This window comes from Morus notabilis, unplaced genomic scaffold (genome assembly GCF_000414095.1).
Source record: "Morus notabilis unplaced genomic scaffold, ASM41409v2 Scaffold555, whole genome shotgun sequence".
Taxonomy (NCBI): Eukaryota; Viridiplantae; Streptophyta; class Magnoliopsida; order Rosales; family Moraceae; genus Morus; species Morus notabilis.
In genome coordinates this window covers 252716-267474 of record NW_010360709.1, presented here as the reverse complement: position 1 = coordinate 267474, position 14759 = coordinate 252716, and the positions used below count along the sequence as shown (strand labels likewise).

General features: G+C 33.3%; 1 protein-coding gene across 1 annotated transcript; it reads left to right on the top strand.

The window, feature by feature from the left end:
- The first annotated feature begins 474 nt into the window (after positions 1 to 474).
- On the top strand, positions 475 to 7794 carry LOC112091396 (beta-glucosidase 12-like). Its single transcript, XM_024164932.1, has 13 exons — positions 475 to 616; positions 752 to 815; positions 3292 to 3350; positions 3675 to 3750; positions 3840 to 3917; positions 4017 to 4104; positions 4218 to 4470; positions 4760 to 4875; positions 4980 to 5200; positions 6576 to 6607; positions 6742 to 6844; positions 7032 to 7134; positions 7605 to 7794. Exons 1-13 carry the CDS (start codon positions 476 to 478, stop codon positions 7792 to 7794), a joined length of 1524 nt encoding a protein of 507 aa, XP_024020700.1. The 5' UTR covers position 475.
- Positions 7795 to 14759: the final 6965 nt, after the last annotated feature.

The window sequence follows — 14759 nt, the reverse complement described above, 5'->3', positions numbered from 1 at the left end:
GAGAGAAATGAGAGGTTGACATCTGATAAAAGAGGACTAAAGAGAGAAATGAGAGATTGACATGTGATTAAAGAGGACTAACATCTTTGCCTCTTTTATATAAGATTAGATTAAATTAATATGCTTGGCCGTGTTCTGCCTCTTTGAAGTAAGAAGGAGCAGTCTACGTTGATGGGAAAGGACCCGACGTTATATCTCTTGAATCTCAATCTCCTCTTTAGAACGATGATTCTATAGAAATATGTTTGTGGATATATAACTATGATATATCATATATTTTCTAAGTTCCAAGCTTGTTTAAAAAAATTTTAAAAATATAAAAAACAATAAAGAGAAAGTGCCATAAACCGCCCAATTACCCATCGAACCGCCCACCCAACCGCCGACAATAAAGAATTATTTTTGAAAATTTTTGTACCTATATATGTGTATGTGTGTCTATGGAGAGATAGTGTAAAAGCAAGAGTGGGTAGATATGGGAACTTATGGCGATGAGATTTTCCTTTTGCTTCTCCTATCATTGGCCTATTTGCTCTTCAGTCGCGCCGAAGGTTATCTGAGCAGGGAAAGTTTTCCACCTAATTTCATTTTTGGAACCTCGTCGAGTGCTTATCAGGTACATATATATATATATATATATATATGCATATGTATATATAATTGAACCTTTTTTTTTTTTTTTGGTTTCGTCTTTGTCGTATTTTTCTTTTAATTATCTGTTGGCGTTTTGCTTTCTTTATTTGGTTTGAAGTATGAAGGAGCAGGCAATGGCAGAGGACCCCACATATGGGATACATTCACGGCAACACATCCTGGTTTCTCTCCAATCTCAATCTCTTCTTTAGAACTACGATTATACAGAAATATGTTTGTGCATATATAACTTGAATATATATATATATATTAGATCTGATGTTACGTCCGATGTTCCAGATGATGTTGAAACATTATCTGGAAGATGACTTAATTAATTAAGATCCGGATTTCTTACTGTTCAAATTATTCGAGTAGAATAAAGTGCAGAAATCAAAATAGACACGCAATATGGTATCGTAGTTCGGTGCGTACACCTACTCTGCGGGGCCACGCCCAGACAATAAATAATTCACTATGTTCCAGAAATTACAGACACCGAATGGACTTATTCACTCAAGGACTCCCTCCTAGACAACGACGCCACTGTGACAAATCTCCACAGTGATTTGTTTAGCGTTCACCACACGTCTTCTAAACTGTACGGCGAACTCCCTTCAACCGACAGAGCTTCCTCCCGAAAGTAACAAATCCCTCTCCCGAAGGACGATCTCAATAACGCACTAGGCTCACAAAAACTCAAAAACTCTTTTCTAAAAATATTCTATATAACCCCTGTACCACCACTACAACCTTGAGGCTTCTTCAATTATATATCTTCTAAAACTCTTCATCTTTCACGTTAATCACATACCCCATAACAAATCTCCTAATCTAACTAGATAGCTTATTCAAATTCTTTCCACAATCTTCTCCAAGTAATATGCATGCTATCTTATCTCATCAAACAAATTTACTTCATTATCTCCACGTGCACAATATCTTCACAATAGCTAAGTTATCACATTAGCTCCATATTGATCACCTCACGTAAATTATCTCCAAGTAATATCTTCCACAATATCTCCAAGTAATATCTTCACGTAAATTATATATATATATATATATATATAATCACTTAGATAAAATCTTCTCCAGCCATCTCCACGTGAAATTCAAAAACCAATATATATATATATAGATTTTTCTTTTGTCAAATGATTACAATTCGAATTTACTTCAAATTCGAATCCAACCAAAAGCCAAAAAAAACCGAATAATCATTACAATAAAATCTCCATATAATCTTTTTGATCCTTATCTCTTTTGATCCTTATCTCATTCTAGAATCCCATTTAAATTCAAATATCCAATGTCTTATCTTTATCTCTCCAAATCTCAACTCAACAAAATCTGCAACTTTGACTTCAAATCTGATTCGAATTTTTCTTCCGCAATCTGAAATCTTCTTGAACCTATTTTTTGAATTTTTATAAGAGTGCCAATAAATTGCGAACTAATAAAAATACCTAACAATATATATATAATATTTTCCAAGTTCCAAATTTGTGATGATATTATTCCCAGTTATTTTTTTATTTTTAAATTAAGGAATAGATTCACATCTAAACAAGTTGACACCTGAAAACCACCAATCTCGTATTTTTCTTTAACTTCATAGATGTGTGTTTATCAACTAATTAAGTTTTTTTCTGTGCTCTAGACCTCCTAATGCTCATGCATAAATTCAGATTCGAGCGAGGTCTGGAATTTTCTGAATTCTTCATAAAAAATTGGATGTAGAACCAACAAAGATTTTTTTTTTTTTCAAATTCATTCCTGACGAGAATAAGGAACAACAGTGTATTTTTGTCGACCACTAATCTTATGAATATGTGGACGTTACTCTTCAATGAACTCCCTGCAAATTTTTAATTTCAATAAAAAAATAACTGAAATGTTCGTTTTTTATAAAGACATATAATATTAGGTAAAGATTTTAGTCTAGCGACCATATTGTTCGATAAATGTAACATTTTTCGTAAGAACTTATGACATTTTAGTATAACATGCTCATACAGAAGCAAGTTTAATGTAACATGATGGTGGACTGGATTTTATAAAATAAAGTATTAAACTTAAACAAAGTGGTTTCTACAATAACTTATAAATGATTACGAAAATGAACAAAAAGTTTATTTTTATCGAAACTTGTATGGCCGCCTCCAATATTTTTATTAATAGGACACAAATCTAGAGTTTCATTTTAAATTGGATTCATAGTAGCTTGAGAAACTGATATAACAAAACTTTAATTATTCAGAAGTATACCCCCACCCCTTCCTTTAAAGGAAACTTTACTGTGGAAATTTTCATATTTCTTTCTCAACGCTCTATCCTTTTACCCTCTTTTCTCTCTTTCTAAGTTTCTCTTCGTCTATTTCTATCTTAGAAAAAATATATAGCTTTCTATTCTTTGCATGAACACGCACGTGGAGATGTTAGATTAACAACCCTCAGCCCTCTACATTAATTAGAGGAAGAAATCTTTTATACGTGTAGCGATTTGGCCGTGTCGCCGAATAATTGCACACGTGTGAAGGTCACGCAATTTTTATTTGATATGTGGGTAGAAAAAAGTAGCGTTCTTTCTCTTTTTTTTTTTTAAAAAAAAAAATTATCACTAGCTTGTTAAAGAAAATGTATGTTCCTCGACAGAAAAAATTTTGGACCACACTACTGGTGCAATTGGCGCAGGCTTTTATTATCACTATAAGGTATCTACTAGTTCTTTATTATTTCACTTTCGATTTGTGGGCATGTTCTTTTCACAATTTAAATAAATTTAACTTTTTTGTTACATTATTTTCTCTCACATAAATTTACTTTTCAACTCAAATTCTCAATTCAAACTTGCAAAAAGAACACGATCTCTATGTGATGATTGAAAACGGCCGTAGTAGAACTCATGTTGGCAAATTTTTCAATACGCTAATTATTGGGAATGAATACAACGTAAATGCCCATAATTGCTATATCATATTAACAAGTATATAATTTTGATTTTCTGCGCTAATAATATTATATGAACAAATGTACAGGAAGACATAGATTTGTTGAAGGAAATTGGTTTTGACTCATTTAGGTTCTCCATCTCGTGGACAAGGATACTACCAAGTAAATTGATTTTTCACATTATTGGTTGAGAATTGCCATAATAAATTTTCTAAATTAATAACCTAATTAATTTTGATTTAATTATATAGGAGGGAAAATAAGTGGAGGAGTGAACAAGGAGGGAGTACAATTCTATAACAACCTCATAGATGAGCTGCTATCTAAGGGTAAAATTTTCATTGATAAATCTATAATTTTCTTGTATTAGAATTTATATTGTGATTCCTAATTAATAAAGTTTCCATTTGATTTGTATAATTAAGCAGGTTTAACACTTCTTGTGACTTTGTTCCATTGGGATTCTCCACAAGTCCTTGAAGATGAATACGGGGGATTCTTGAGCCTCAATATTGTGTAAGACATATATGTAATTAAACATTTGCTATCAACAAACCAAGTAACTATAAACCATGACAAGCAATTTTGTTAATAATAATCATCAATTACGGATCTTAATTAATTCATAGGAATGACTATCGGGACTACGTGAACTTTTGCTTCGAAGAATTTGGTGACAGAGTGAAGAACTGGATTACTTTCAATGAACCAAATATTTTTAGTAGTTATGGATATGATCTTGGTCTACACGCACCGGGACGATGTTCGAAATATGCCGGAAATTGCACGGCGGGGAACTCTGCAATTGAACCGTACGTGGTAGTTCACCACATTCTTCTTGCTCATGCCACGGCAGTTAAATTGTATAGGGAGAAATACCAGGTTACTTCCTGCTTACACCAATCTCACAATTTTGTTTTACGTTTTATTCAAAATGCTGCATAGAATTTGTCAGGATGCATATTTTTTGCCGTTCCTAAAAGTTTTAGTTTTTGAAAGGTAAAAAATAACTTAACCAGATATCAGGAATCCAATTCTTGTAGTTGCATCATATGTTTTTTGAGTGTGCGGGTATTAATAATATTTGGAATCATGTCATATCATGATCGGTATTGTTTATCCTAACCTACAACAGAATGGATCAAATCAAAGTGTTATTTTTTCTTCTCAGGTGCCTCAAAATGGGAAAATTGGAATAAATATGGAATGTGAGTGGTATGTTCCAAAATTCAACACATCTGATAGCTACAAAGCTGCCTCTAGAGCTCTTGATTTTTTGCTCGGATGGTAAAGATTTTTTTACATATTAAAAACTTATCCTGCTTGCATGTACATGATTGTTTACAAGGAATACCATTTTAATTAACGAGAAGTTTTATTCATTAATTTAGGACTTTGGATCCAATCATACATGGAGATTACCCAAGAACCATGAGATCTTTGGTAAAGAGTAGATTGCCGAAATTTACCGAAGACGAATCCAAACTCTTAAAGGGGTCTCTTGATTTTATTGGTTTGAGTTACTATACTGCATTTTATGCTGAAGAATCTACTACTATGTCAAGTGGCACCAATCTGAGCTACACATCAGATAGCCATGTTGTCCTTACAGGTGACTGGAATTCATTACGACAAATTATTATTGTTTTGAACTACTTAAGATATTTGTAGTTAAAAGTTTAAAAATTGAGACTAAACCATGTAGATAAAAGGTAAACTTTGTTGTGATGACAATTTCGACTATTGTGACAGTCTAATCGGCGCAAAGCCTTTGTTTGTTGGGAGAGGTAGAAAAAAAAAGGAATTAAGGACAGAGGTAGATAAGGTTAGAGAAATATATATTTTGGCGGAGATTTTGCTTTACTCAATTAAAGAAGAGAAATAAAAGTTATGATTTATCCGTAAGTGCTTCGAATAAAAGAGCTTAATGAGTTAAAAGAATTTTTTTAAAATTTTCTAATAAACAATCAGAGTGTCGGAATGAATTTACAGCGTCTTAATAAGTCTCTAATATAAGTTTTAAAGTCTATTCAAAAGTATTTTGTTAAAAAAACCACATTTAATGATTTTGACAGGAAACTAAGACGGATAAATTTTGACTTTAAAAATAGAGAGAGAAAATATTGTCATTGCTTATCTATTTGAACATGTAAATTTAGTGTAATTTGAAATTAAAATTAAAATTTTATAAAGTGGGCCATCTTTCACATTTACATTAATGAATAACATGTACATTTTTTTAAGTATGATTAAAAGGAGAATTTAGGCATTTACAATTAACAAATTACTGCCCTTATAAAACTTGAACTTTTTTCTTAGATAAAGACATAATATTTGAATTTTAGTATAAAAAAAAAATTTGATGAAAAGACAATGAAACTAAAATGGATAAATTTTGGCCTTAAAAATAGATAGAGAGAAAAAAAAAGTGTCATTTTTCGTCAATTTGGACATGCAAATTTAGAGTAATTTGAAATTAAAATTAAAATTTCATATAATTGATCTTATTTCACATTTATATTGATGTGAATAATAGGAAATTAACTCGTTTGACACTTATACCCTTTATTGAAGTACAAAACTTAGAGAAAGAGGCACTCGTTCTTCTGTATATCTAATAGATAAAGGGCAAAGAATTTGATACTATCTCAGAGATATAGAGAGGTAGGAATTTCTACTGCACTCCTCCGCATACGTCAGGAGTCCATTGATGCTTAATTCTTTCAAATCGGGATTTCCTTCAATAATAAGGGGCAAGAAAGTAATTTGGAACTATTTTCAATTAAGTATTTTTTAATCCTTTCATTTTCAAAAAAAAAAAAAGATAAATAAATCAATAAAATTCTTTCAAATTGTAACGGATCAAGATTAATTAGACTTCTTTAGAAGATTTTGAATTCCCCCAACAAACAAGCTCCTGTAGAATTTATATGTTTTATTTCTTACCCTTTTAATTAAAGTACTCACCTCCATATATTTTGCTACAGCTGAGAAAGATGGCGTTCCTATTGGACAGCTGGTATAGACGCTCTCTCCTCATCATTAGGAAATCTTAACACAATAGCCATTCTGATTATACAATATAAATTTAATGTTTCATGTTTTGAGGATAATAAAATTATTATACTTATATATGCATGATCATTTGTGTAGACTCCGATTAAATGGCTCAATGTCTATCCAAAGGGACTTAAAGACTTGGTCCTATACATAAAAAGAAAATACAACGATCCCCCCATTTACATCACTGAGAATGGTAAATCATAATGATCTCATGCATTTTTTTTTTTTTTTTTTTTTTTTTTGCTTCTCGATTTAATCACATTATCTTTTTTACATAATGAATGGTATTTTTCAAAAGTAAAAAATAAAAAATAAACGGGGAAAACAAAAGTTCACTTAAACTTACGTGCTAATATAAACAACATGGCTATAATTTGCAGGAGTTGGCATATATTCTGGCGCAACACTTGAAGATGCCTTGAATGATAGCTCAAGGATAAGCTGCTACCGTGATCATCTATCATATCTCTTAAAGGCTATCAAGTAAACCCACAAATTTATATTTCAAACTGATCTCTTTTTTCCTTTTTCTTTCCTAGACTAGAAACATATTCTTATATATTATTTTCCATGTGCACAGATCTATCTAGCATTCATACAAAACTAATATATATATATATATATAATGCTTAATCTCTAGCGAATGCGCCTTGCGTTCCTTTTCACTAATGGAATCAAACATTGTTTTTCTTCTTATATATATTATCAAGAAAAGGGAATGAAAAAAGCACAATAAAGTAAAATGAGGATTTATTCAGAGAGTACGGAAAAATCCTATTCATGTCGATCTGAACTACTAAATTCTTTTAAACTTTGTGTTATATATTTTATATAATTTTTATGTAGTCTAACATCCAAAATAGGCACTACCGAAAATTAGGATCTCAGCATATAGTTGTTGGATCTTCAAATGAGGAAAATTAAGATATACTAACAAGCTGAGTTCTTCTCAGGGCTGGAGCAAACGTGAAAGGATACTATGCTTGGTCATTGCTGGATAACTTTGAATGGGAATCTGGTTATGCTATCCGGTTTGGCATGACTTATGTTGATTTCAAAAACAAGCTGCAAAGACACATGAAAGATTCTGCCTTCTGGTTCAAGAAGTTCCTTAAAAAGGATGCTACAGTTTTCATTGAATAGCATATCCTTTATTGCATTCAGGAGTTCTTTTTTCTTAATGTGAAGTGAGGGAGTTTGAACTCTAGATCTCAATATTAGATGTCGGTGAATAAATATCGTAATTTGATTGATTAACTTAGAGTTGTGCACGGTTCGGTCAAAATTGTCAGTCTGAATCAGTTCGACAATTTTTAGTCTGTCGGTTGTCTGTAAACGGTTTGAATAAAACTAGACCACTTCATTAATGGTCCAGGCTAGTTTGTAATAATTGTACGGTCCAGATTGGACCGTACCATTATTGCTTCGTTCATTTCACCGATTTGAGTTTTCAATTCTAGGTTTTTACAGTAAAAAATTCTCAGAAAATGTCACATCTAACTTTCTCTACTACAGTGAAAAACTCTCAAAAAATATCACATTTTAACTCGAATTAAAACTCAAATTGAGAACGAGGCCTATATATATATATATATATATATATATTAAAAAACCAATATGAATATATATTTATATATATCTATATATGTCGATTATATAGTGCCTATGTAGTTTTGCATGTTTCTCCCTGTATTAGGTATGGACTTTTATTTTGGATTGTATGTTATTGTTACTTGTTACCTTTTAGATGACTGTAATGTTTCTTGTTATGAACTTTTGCTTTGAATTCTCTTTTGTTGTTATTTATTATAATATTATTAGTTAATACTTATGGACTTTAGCTTTGGATTACATGTTAGTAATACTCATTACTGTTATAATTCTAATTTTAGAGTATCGTAAGTAACATGAAATTGTTTGGTCTGGTTTGGTCCCACGTTGCAAACAGTTTGGTCGGGTCTGAATCTTTTTTAAACTGTCAAAAACGATATGGTCTGAAAACTTAATGCTTTGGGACTGGTCAAACCATGAACAACCCTAGATCAACCTCCTATATGTGAATATATTAGTATGCGAACCCTTCTATGCTTGTTGCCCGAAGAGCATTTCCAAGTTTGCTAGCTATTTTATATTTTTAGCTCTGTGGTTAATGTATTTAACTTTTCTTCTTTTTTTTTTTTTTGGCTTGTGATTTCCACTCTAACCATTAGCTAAACGACTCGTTATTTTAGAGAATACATTACACACTAGCCCAATATAGTTAACAAGAACATGCGAGCCATTTCACATTATCTATTATTTTATCTTTTCAAACAATAACAAATGTAAGTGGTCTTTGTTAGGATCTCAGCTAACATATAGTTGTTGGATCTTCAAATGAGGAAAATTCAGATATGCTAACAAGCTGAGTTCTTCTCTGGGCTGGAGCAAACGTGAAAGGATACTATGCTTGGTCATTGCTGGATAACTTTGAATGGGAATCTGGTTATGCTATCCGGTTTGGCATGACTTATGTTGATTTCAAAAACAAGTTGCAAAGACACATGAAAGATTCCGCCTTCTGATTCAACAAGTTCCTTCAAAAGGATGCTACAGTCTTCATAGAATAGCAAATCCTTTATTGCTAGATCTTTTTTCTTAATGTGAAGTGAGGGAGTTTGAACCCTAGATCTCAATATTAGATGTCGGTGAATAAATATCGTAATTTAATTGATTAACTTAGAGTTGTGCACGGTTCGGTTGAAACTGTCAGTGTGAATCAGTTCCGCAGTTTTTAGCCTGTCGGTTTGGTTCCACATCAACACAGTTAAACGGTTTAAAACCAGACTAAACCACTTCACTAACGGTCCAGGCTAGTTTGTAATTACTATCAAACGGCCCAGACTGGACCATACTATTATATATATATATATATATTTTGTTGGAGAGACACCATATGCGAAACTAGCCCAACACACTTCAAGAGCCCAACTTGACTTAGAATGTTAACCTATTAGGTCTTGGGTCCTTCTGTGTATATAAACCACTTCACTTTCTTATCCACTTTTCATGTGGGACAACACACACGTACTTTTCTCAACAATCTCCCCCCATGTGTGTGTTCATCGAGCTCCCCCTCGAATTAAAGTTTCAAGTAACCGGCACATCCAAGCGGCACACTCTAAACGGGAGCCAACTCAAGCATGGGAAAGAGAGCCGAAACCATGCGAGTCTACCAAATGCTCCACCATCCACGCACCTACGGGAACACCAACTCTCCACGGGAGGCAACGTGGAAATTGTAACCGAGTGTGATCGCTTGATCCATATGAACCATCGGCTCTAATATCACTTGTTGGGGAGACACTATATGTGAAACTGACCCAACACACTTCAGGAGCCCAACTTGACCCAAAAGGTTAATCTATTAAGTCTTGGGTCCTTCTGTATATATAAACCACTTAACATTCTCATCCACTTTCCATGTTGGATAATACACACATGTACTTTTCTCAATATATATATATATATAACAAAAACCTTCGAGCAAAACTATGTAATTTTGCACTCTTCTCCCCATATTAGTTATGGATTTTTATTTTGGATTGCATGTTATTGTTACTAGTTATGGACTTTTGCTTTGAATTGTATCTTGTTGTTATTTGTTACCTTTTAGATGACTAATATTATTAGTTAATAGTTATGGACTTTAGCCTCAGATTACATGTTATTGTTGCTCATTACTATTATAATTCTAATTTTAGAGTATCATAGGTAACATGAAATCGTCTGGCCTAGTTTGGTCCCGCGTTGCAAACAGTCTGGTCGGGTCTCAATCCTTTTTAAACCGTCAAAATCGGTATGGTTTAAAAACTTAATAGTTAGGGACTGGTCAAACCATGAACAACCCTAGATTAACCTCTTATATGTGAATATATTAGTATGCCAACCCTGCTATGCTTGTTGCCCTAAGAGCATTTTCAAGTATGCTAGTGACTACGCTTGCAAGTGCACAAGTCGTACAAGTAATAAAGTGGTCCGAAGACCGATATCGTCTCACGAGGATTGACGTTAAGAATATAAACTAACTATTGTGAATATCATATCTTAACTTTATCTAAGCTATCAAATTTGGATGTGATAAATAAAGGAAAATTAAATCAAAAGGAAAGATGACAGTAATTAATAATACGTGCTGAAATTAAAACGGAAAATCAATATGATAAAAATGCTAGGGTCTTGACTTCACTCTATTGCGATTATGTTTCTCCGTAGTAATGTGCCTAACGTAACTCAACGTTCTCAAGAACCTAGAGTGATGTATATCCTTATACCCTCTCTCGAGTGCCGCATAAAGAATGTGTAGGTGATATCAAGCCTATATCTCTATACAACTATTCACCCCTACCTTCATTAAGTTCCACTCTAGAAACAATTCCTGGAATTCCACTTCTCAATTTCACAACCTAAAATTGTTTCGGTTACCTAGGCAATGTTTATCTCTCAATCTCACATCAACCTAAGTTGTTCTATCCGTTTCTTGATTGCTTGAACGTTCCCCTCTCGAGTATTAATCCTCACAATAAAAATCTGCCCAATTCAAAATCTCATAAAGCATGCCAATATGTAAATCATAAATTTAGCAGCAATAATTCAAAATAGAACACGAAAGAAATGAAGAGCTTAATTAAATGCACATTAAAACGTCGAAACAATAATCACAAATAGAGATTCATCTAAACCCTAACAAATAAGAAAATTAGCCACACATTATGTGGCTCTTAATCTCAAAATAATATTCAAAACTCAGAAAAATACAAGAAGAAAGATAAGAAGAGAATGAAGAACGCTTGGAATTCTTGAAGAATTGCTGGAATTTCCCTCGAATCCTCTCCGATTCAGTTTTTCTTCTTTTGTAAACCATTTTTCTCCTCCTTCTTTTCAGTTTTCGGCCTCTCCTCCTTATATTCCACGTCCAACACATCCCCAAGAAGCTAATTCTCACTTTCCATAAAAGTCCCTGCACCAAACTAGGGCAAAACGCATGTTTCTAATAAAATCAGGTAAATCAGGCAACATATCCCCTAGAATAGGCGACATATCGCCTAAAGGAGGTGACATATCTCCACAAAGGAGGCGACATATCGCATCCCTCTCTGGTCCTTCGCACAGGTTTGCTCGATTTTGCTCCTTTTCGAGTCGCATCGCCATCTAAAGGCGCCATATCGCCTCATTCTCTGTCTTTTTTTTATCCAAAATGTCTCAAAACTCAGCGATTTCACCCTTTCCTACACACTCAAGGGAAAGTCATCAAATCCACATAACAACTTGAGAAAAAACACGCCAAAACTAGCTAAAGGAGTAACGAATGAGTGCATAAATTATGCACTCATCAGCTAGCTATTTTATATTTTTAGCTATATGGCTAATGTATTTAACTTTTTTTTTTGGCTTGTGATTTCCACTCCAACCATTAGCTAAATGACTCGTTACTTTGAAGAATACATTTCACACTAGTCAAATATAGCTAACAAGAACAGCTTAAGCACTTCACATTTTATTAAATAAATATGTTTACCTAAAATAAAGAGTATACTTGTAGTGATTTGACAAAAAGTTACCAGTTAAAATAATTTTCTAGTTATTTTTACTAAAATTTAAGGAGTTCTTTAGATGCTGTAACAAAAGAAGAGATGAGCACCATATTTACTCACGTACATGAGAATAGTAATGTGTTAAATTAGGCTTTTACTTAAGGACAATGATGAATTAAATTGAAATTATTTGTATGCACGACTTGTATATACTATTTGGCACCTCTGCACTAACCCCCCATTCTGCATTGGAGAATTACTTCGCTCCCGCAATGCCGGTCCCCAAAGATCTCCCCATTCTGCCCCCATTTTTGTTGTGTGTGTGTATTTTCAAATTAAAATAAACAAACAAATGGTTGCGGCATAATCGACTAGTGCCAGTAGCACAGTCCGCTACCGCCAATAGCACAATCGGCTTCCTCCATTTAATGAGATTTGGGCATCACATTGGAGTACGCGTAAGTATCATGCTAGTAACTGTAGTTACTTTGGTATGATAATGTCAAAGGCATTTTGGTATTATAAAGGTGTTTTGTACGAATTTTCTGCTATAAATATATTTCATGATGAACTCCATTCAAAGTTGTTGGGTGTGATATTTGTGTAAAAGCGCAGAAGCCGAAATAAGTCGTGGCCAGACAATAAACTACAGAATGGGCTGACTTTACAGATCCACCATTCTCATACATATAATTTTCGCACATGATCAAAAATAAAACTATTGAACTTACCTGTGAGTATATTGAATTTTTAATTATTACTCTTTATTAATATCTTTTTTATTAATATAGTGTTCGTCCAACTTATGATGGGCTGCTGAAGGATGTTTGATGAGTTTCATCAAGTTCTGAGAGCAAATAACCTTATACCATCTCCGCCCCAGCCTAGGCATGTCATGACCGGAAAATTTGTCAAAAACTTATTGTATAAAATGAAATTTTTTAGAATTCTCTATATTATAAATATGAATACTTTTATGATAAGTATTTGTTGATATTGATATTGAATAGCAAAGTATAAGCTAAAAGTCAGAAATTTATGAACTATGATGCAGTTACAAAATTTCAGACTGTAATAAAAAAAGAGGCTCAGAATGTTGTGTTAATCCCATAAGAGGACAACTACATGAATATTAAGTTTAAGGAATGAAAGAGAATTAAAAAACATCAATCCTAGGGTTTTAGTAACAATCAGAACGAAGAACGGACGAGAAAGGGTTTTGAAGGGCCGAACTGAGGAAATTAGGATTTTCAGCCGATTAGGGTTGACCGAGTCAAAATTTGTTGACCAAGAGTCGACCAATAGGTCACTCTTGAGAAGTTAGTTAAGGTTGAGCAAAGTTGACCAAGTGTGATGACCCTAACTTTTGATTATCATCCTACGTTCATACTTAACTCATTTCCTAACCTCTATTCCTCTAGAATGATAAACTACTAAAATTCATGCCCATTTTTTTCTTTTTCTTACGAGGGTAAGATAAACAATATACATGTATACTTTGTCGTAATTAAACCTTAAGATCAGTTCCTAGACTTGATCACGCATTCAAACTATTCTACACATGCTATCAACATTCATAGGCTACTATCATAGTAGCCTTTTAGGTACTCGAACATACCTCGTACTTAAGTTTACAAAACATAACTTGAAAGTCTGAAAAACATCACATTTACTACATTATCGGGATAATTTTACACATCCATAGTTCTTATTTACACTAAACACATTTTAGCAGCGTCTTCAAATCTGCAGTGTGTCCATCACCCACTTGCCCACACTCCGCTGCTACATCCTCTCTGCATGCCCAACAACAAGTTTCAGGGAGCCGGTGCCTTACCCGAGCTTCCTACGACACGAACAAACTTAATGAGCTTTTGCTTAGCAAGTAACAATAGCTCATAAGAAATGCAATAATTATGCATGCCCATATATGCATTCATGTCATATATCCTAAGACATTTTGTACTTCTAGAACGTATATCGCTTATGTTCTACTTCTTTCAACATGTACTTAGTTCAGCTTTCGTCTCTTTTTAGTTGTTCATATTCTATTCTCATGTTTTGAATGACATTCATATTGTGTTTTTCTTTCTTTTTATTCTTCTTTACGAATATCGTGCCCTTTTATGGAACGACTTCATTTTTCATTTTCTTGTCTTTTACTTCTTAGGGGCCCTATCCGGTTGTACCATAGCGTACATAACCTGTGAGGAGTGGGGTAACTAACCAACCTGGATGTTTGACCAAACGTCGATACATATTTTTCACAGAATAAAATTCTACCGCTACTTAAGTCTCCTAAAAACATGCAAAACAGTGCATCCAATATACAGGAGACATCTTTCACATTCTACCATACACTTAGTCTACAATATACTTGGATTGAGCAACATAGGGAGATAAGTTTATTCGCGTTGTGGACTAAAGAAACTGCTGATACTTACAGAAGTTTCGCTAATGTTGTGTCCTTTGTCTCACTTGATGCTTTCTTACTTCAATCGTTAATCGATCCTACTGCATATATTTCCAATCGTT

Coding starts and splice junctions, on each gene's coding strand:
- LOC112091396 (XM_024164932.1), top strand. CDS start 476: ATGGGAACTTATGGCGATGAGATTTTCCTTTTGCTTCTCCTATCATTG. Junction 816..3,291: donor ATTCACGGCAACACATCCTG/GTTTCTCTCCAA, acceptor GTTCCTCGACAG/AAAAAATTTTGGACCACACT. Junction 6,608..6,741: donor GCGTTCCTATTGGACAGCTG/GTATAGACGCTC, acceptor TCATTTGTGTAG/ACTCCGATTAAATGGCTCAA.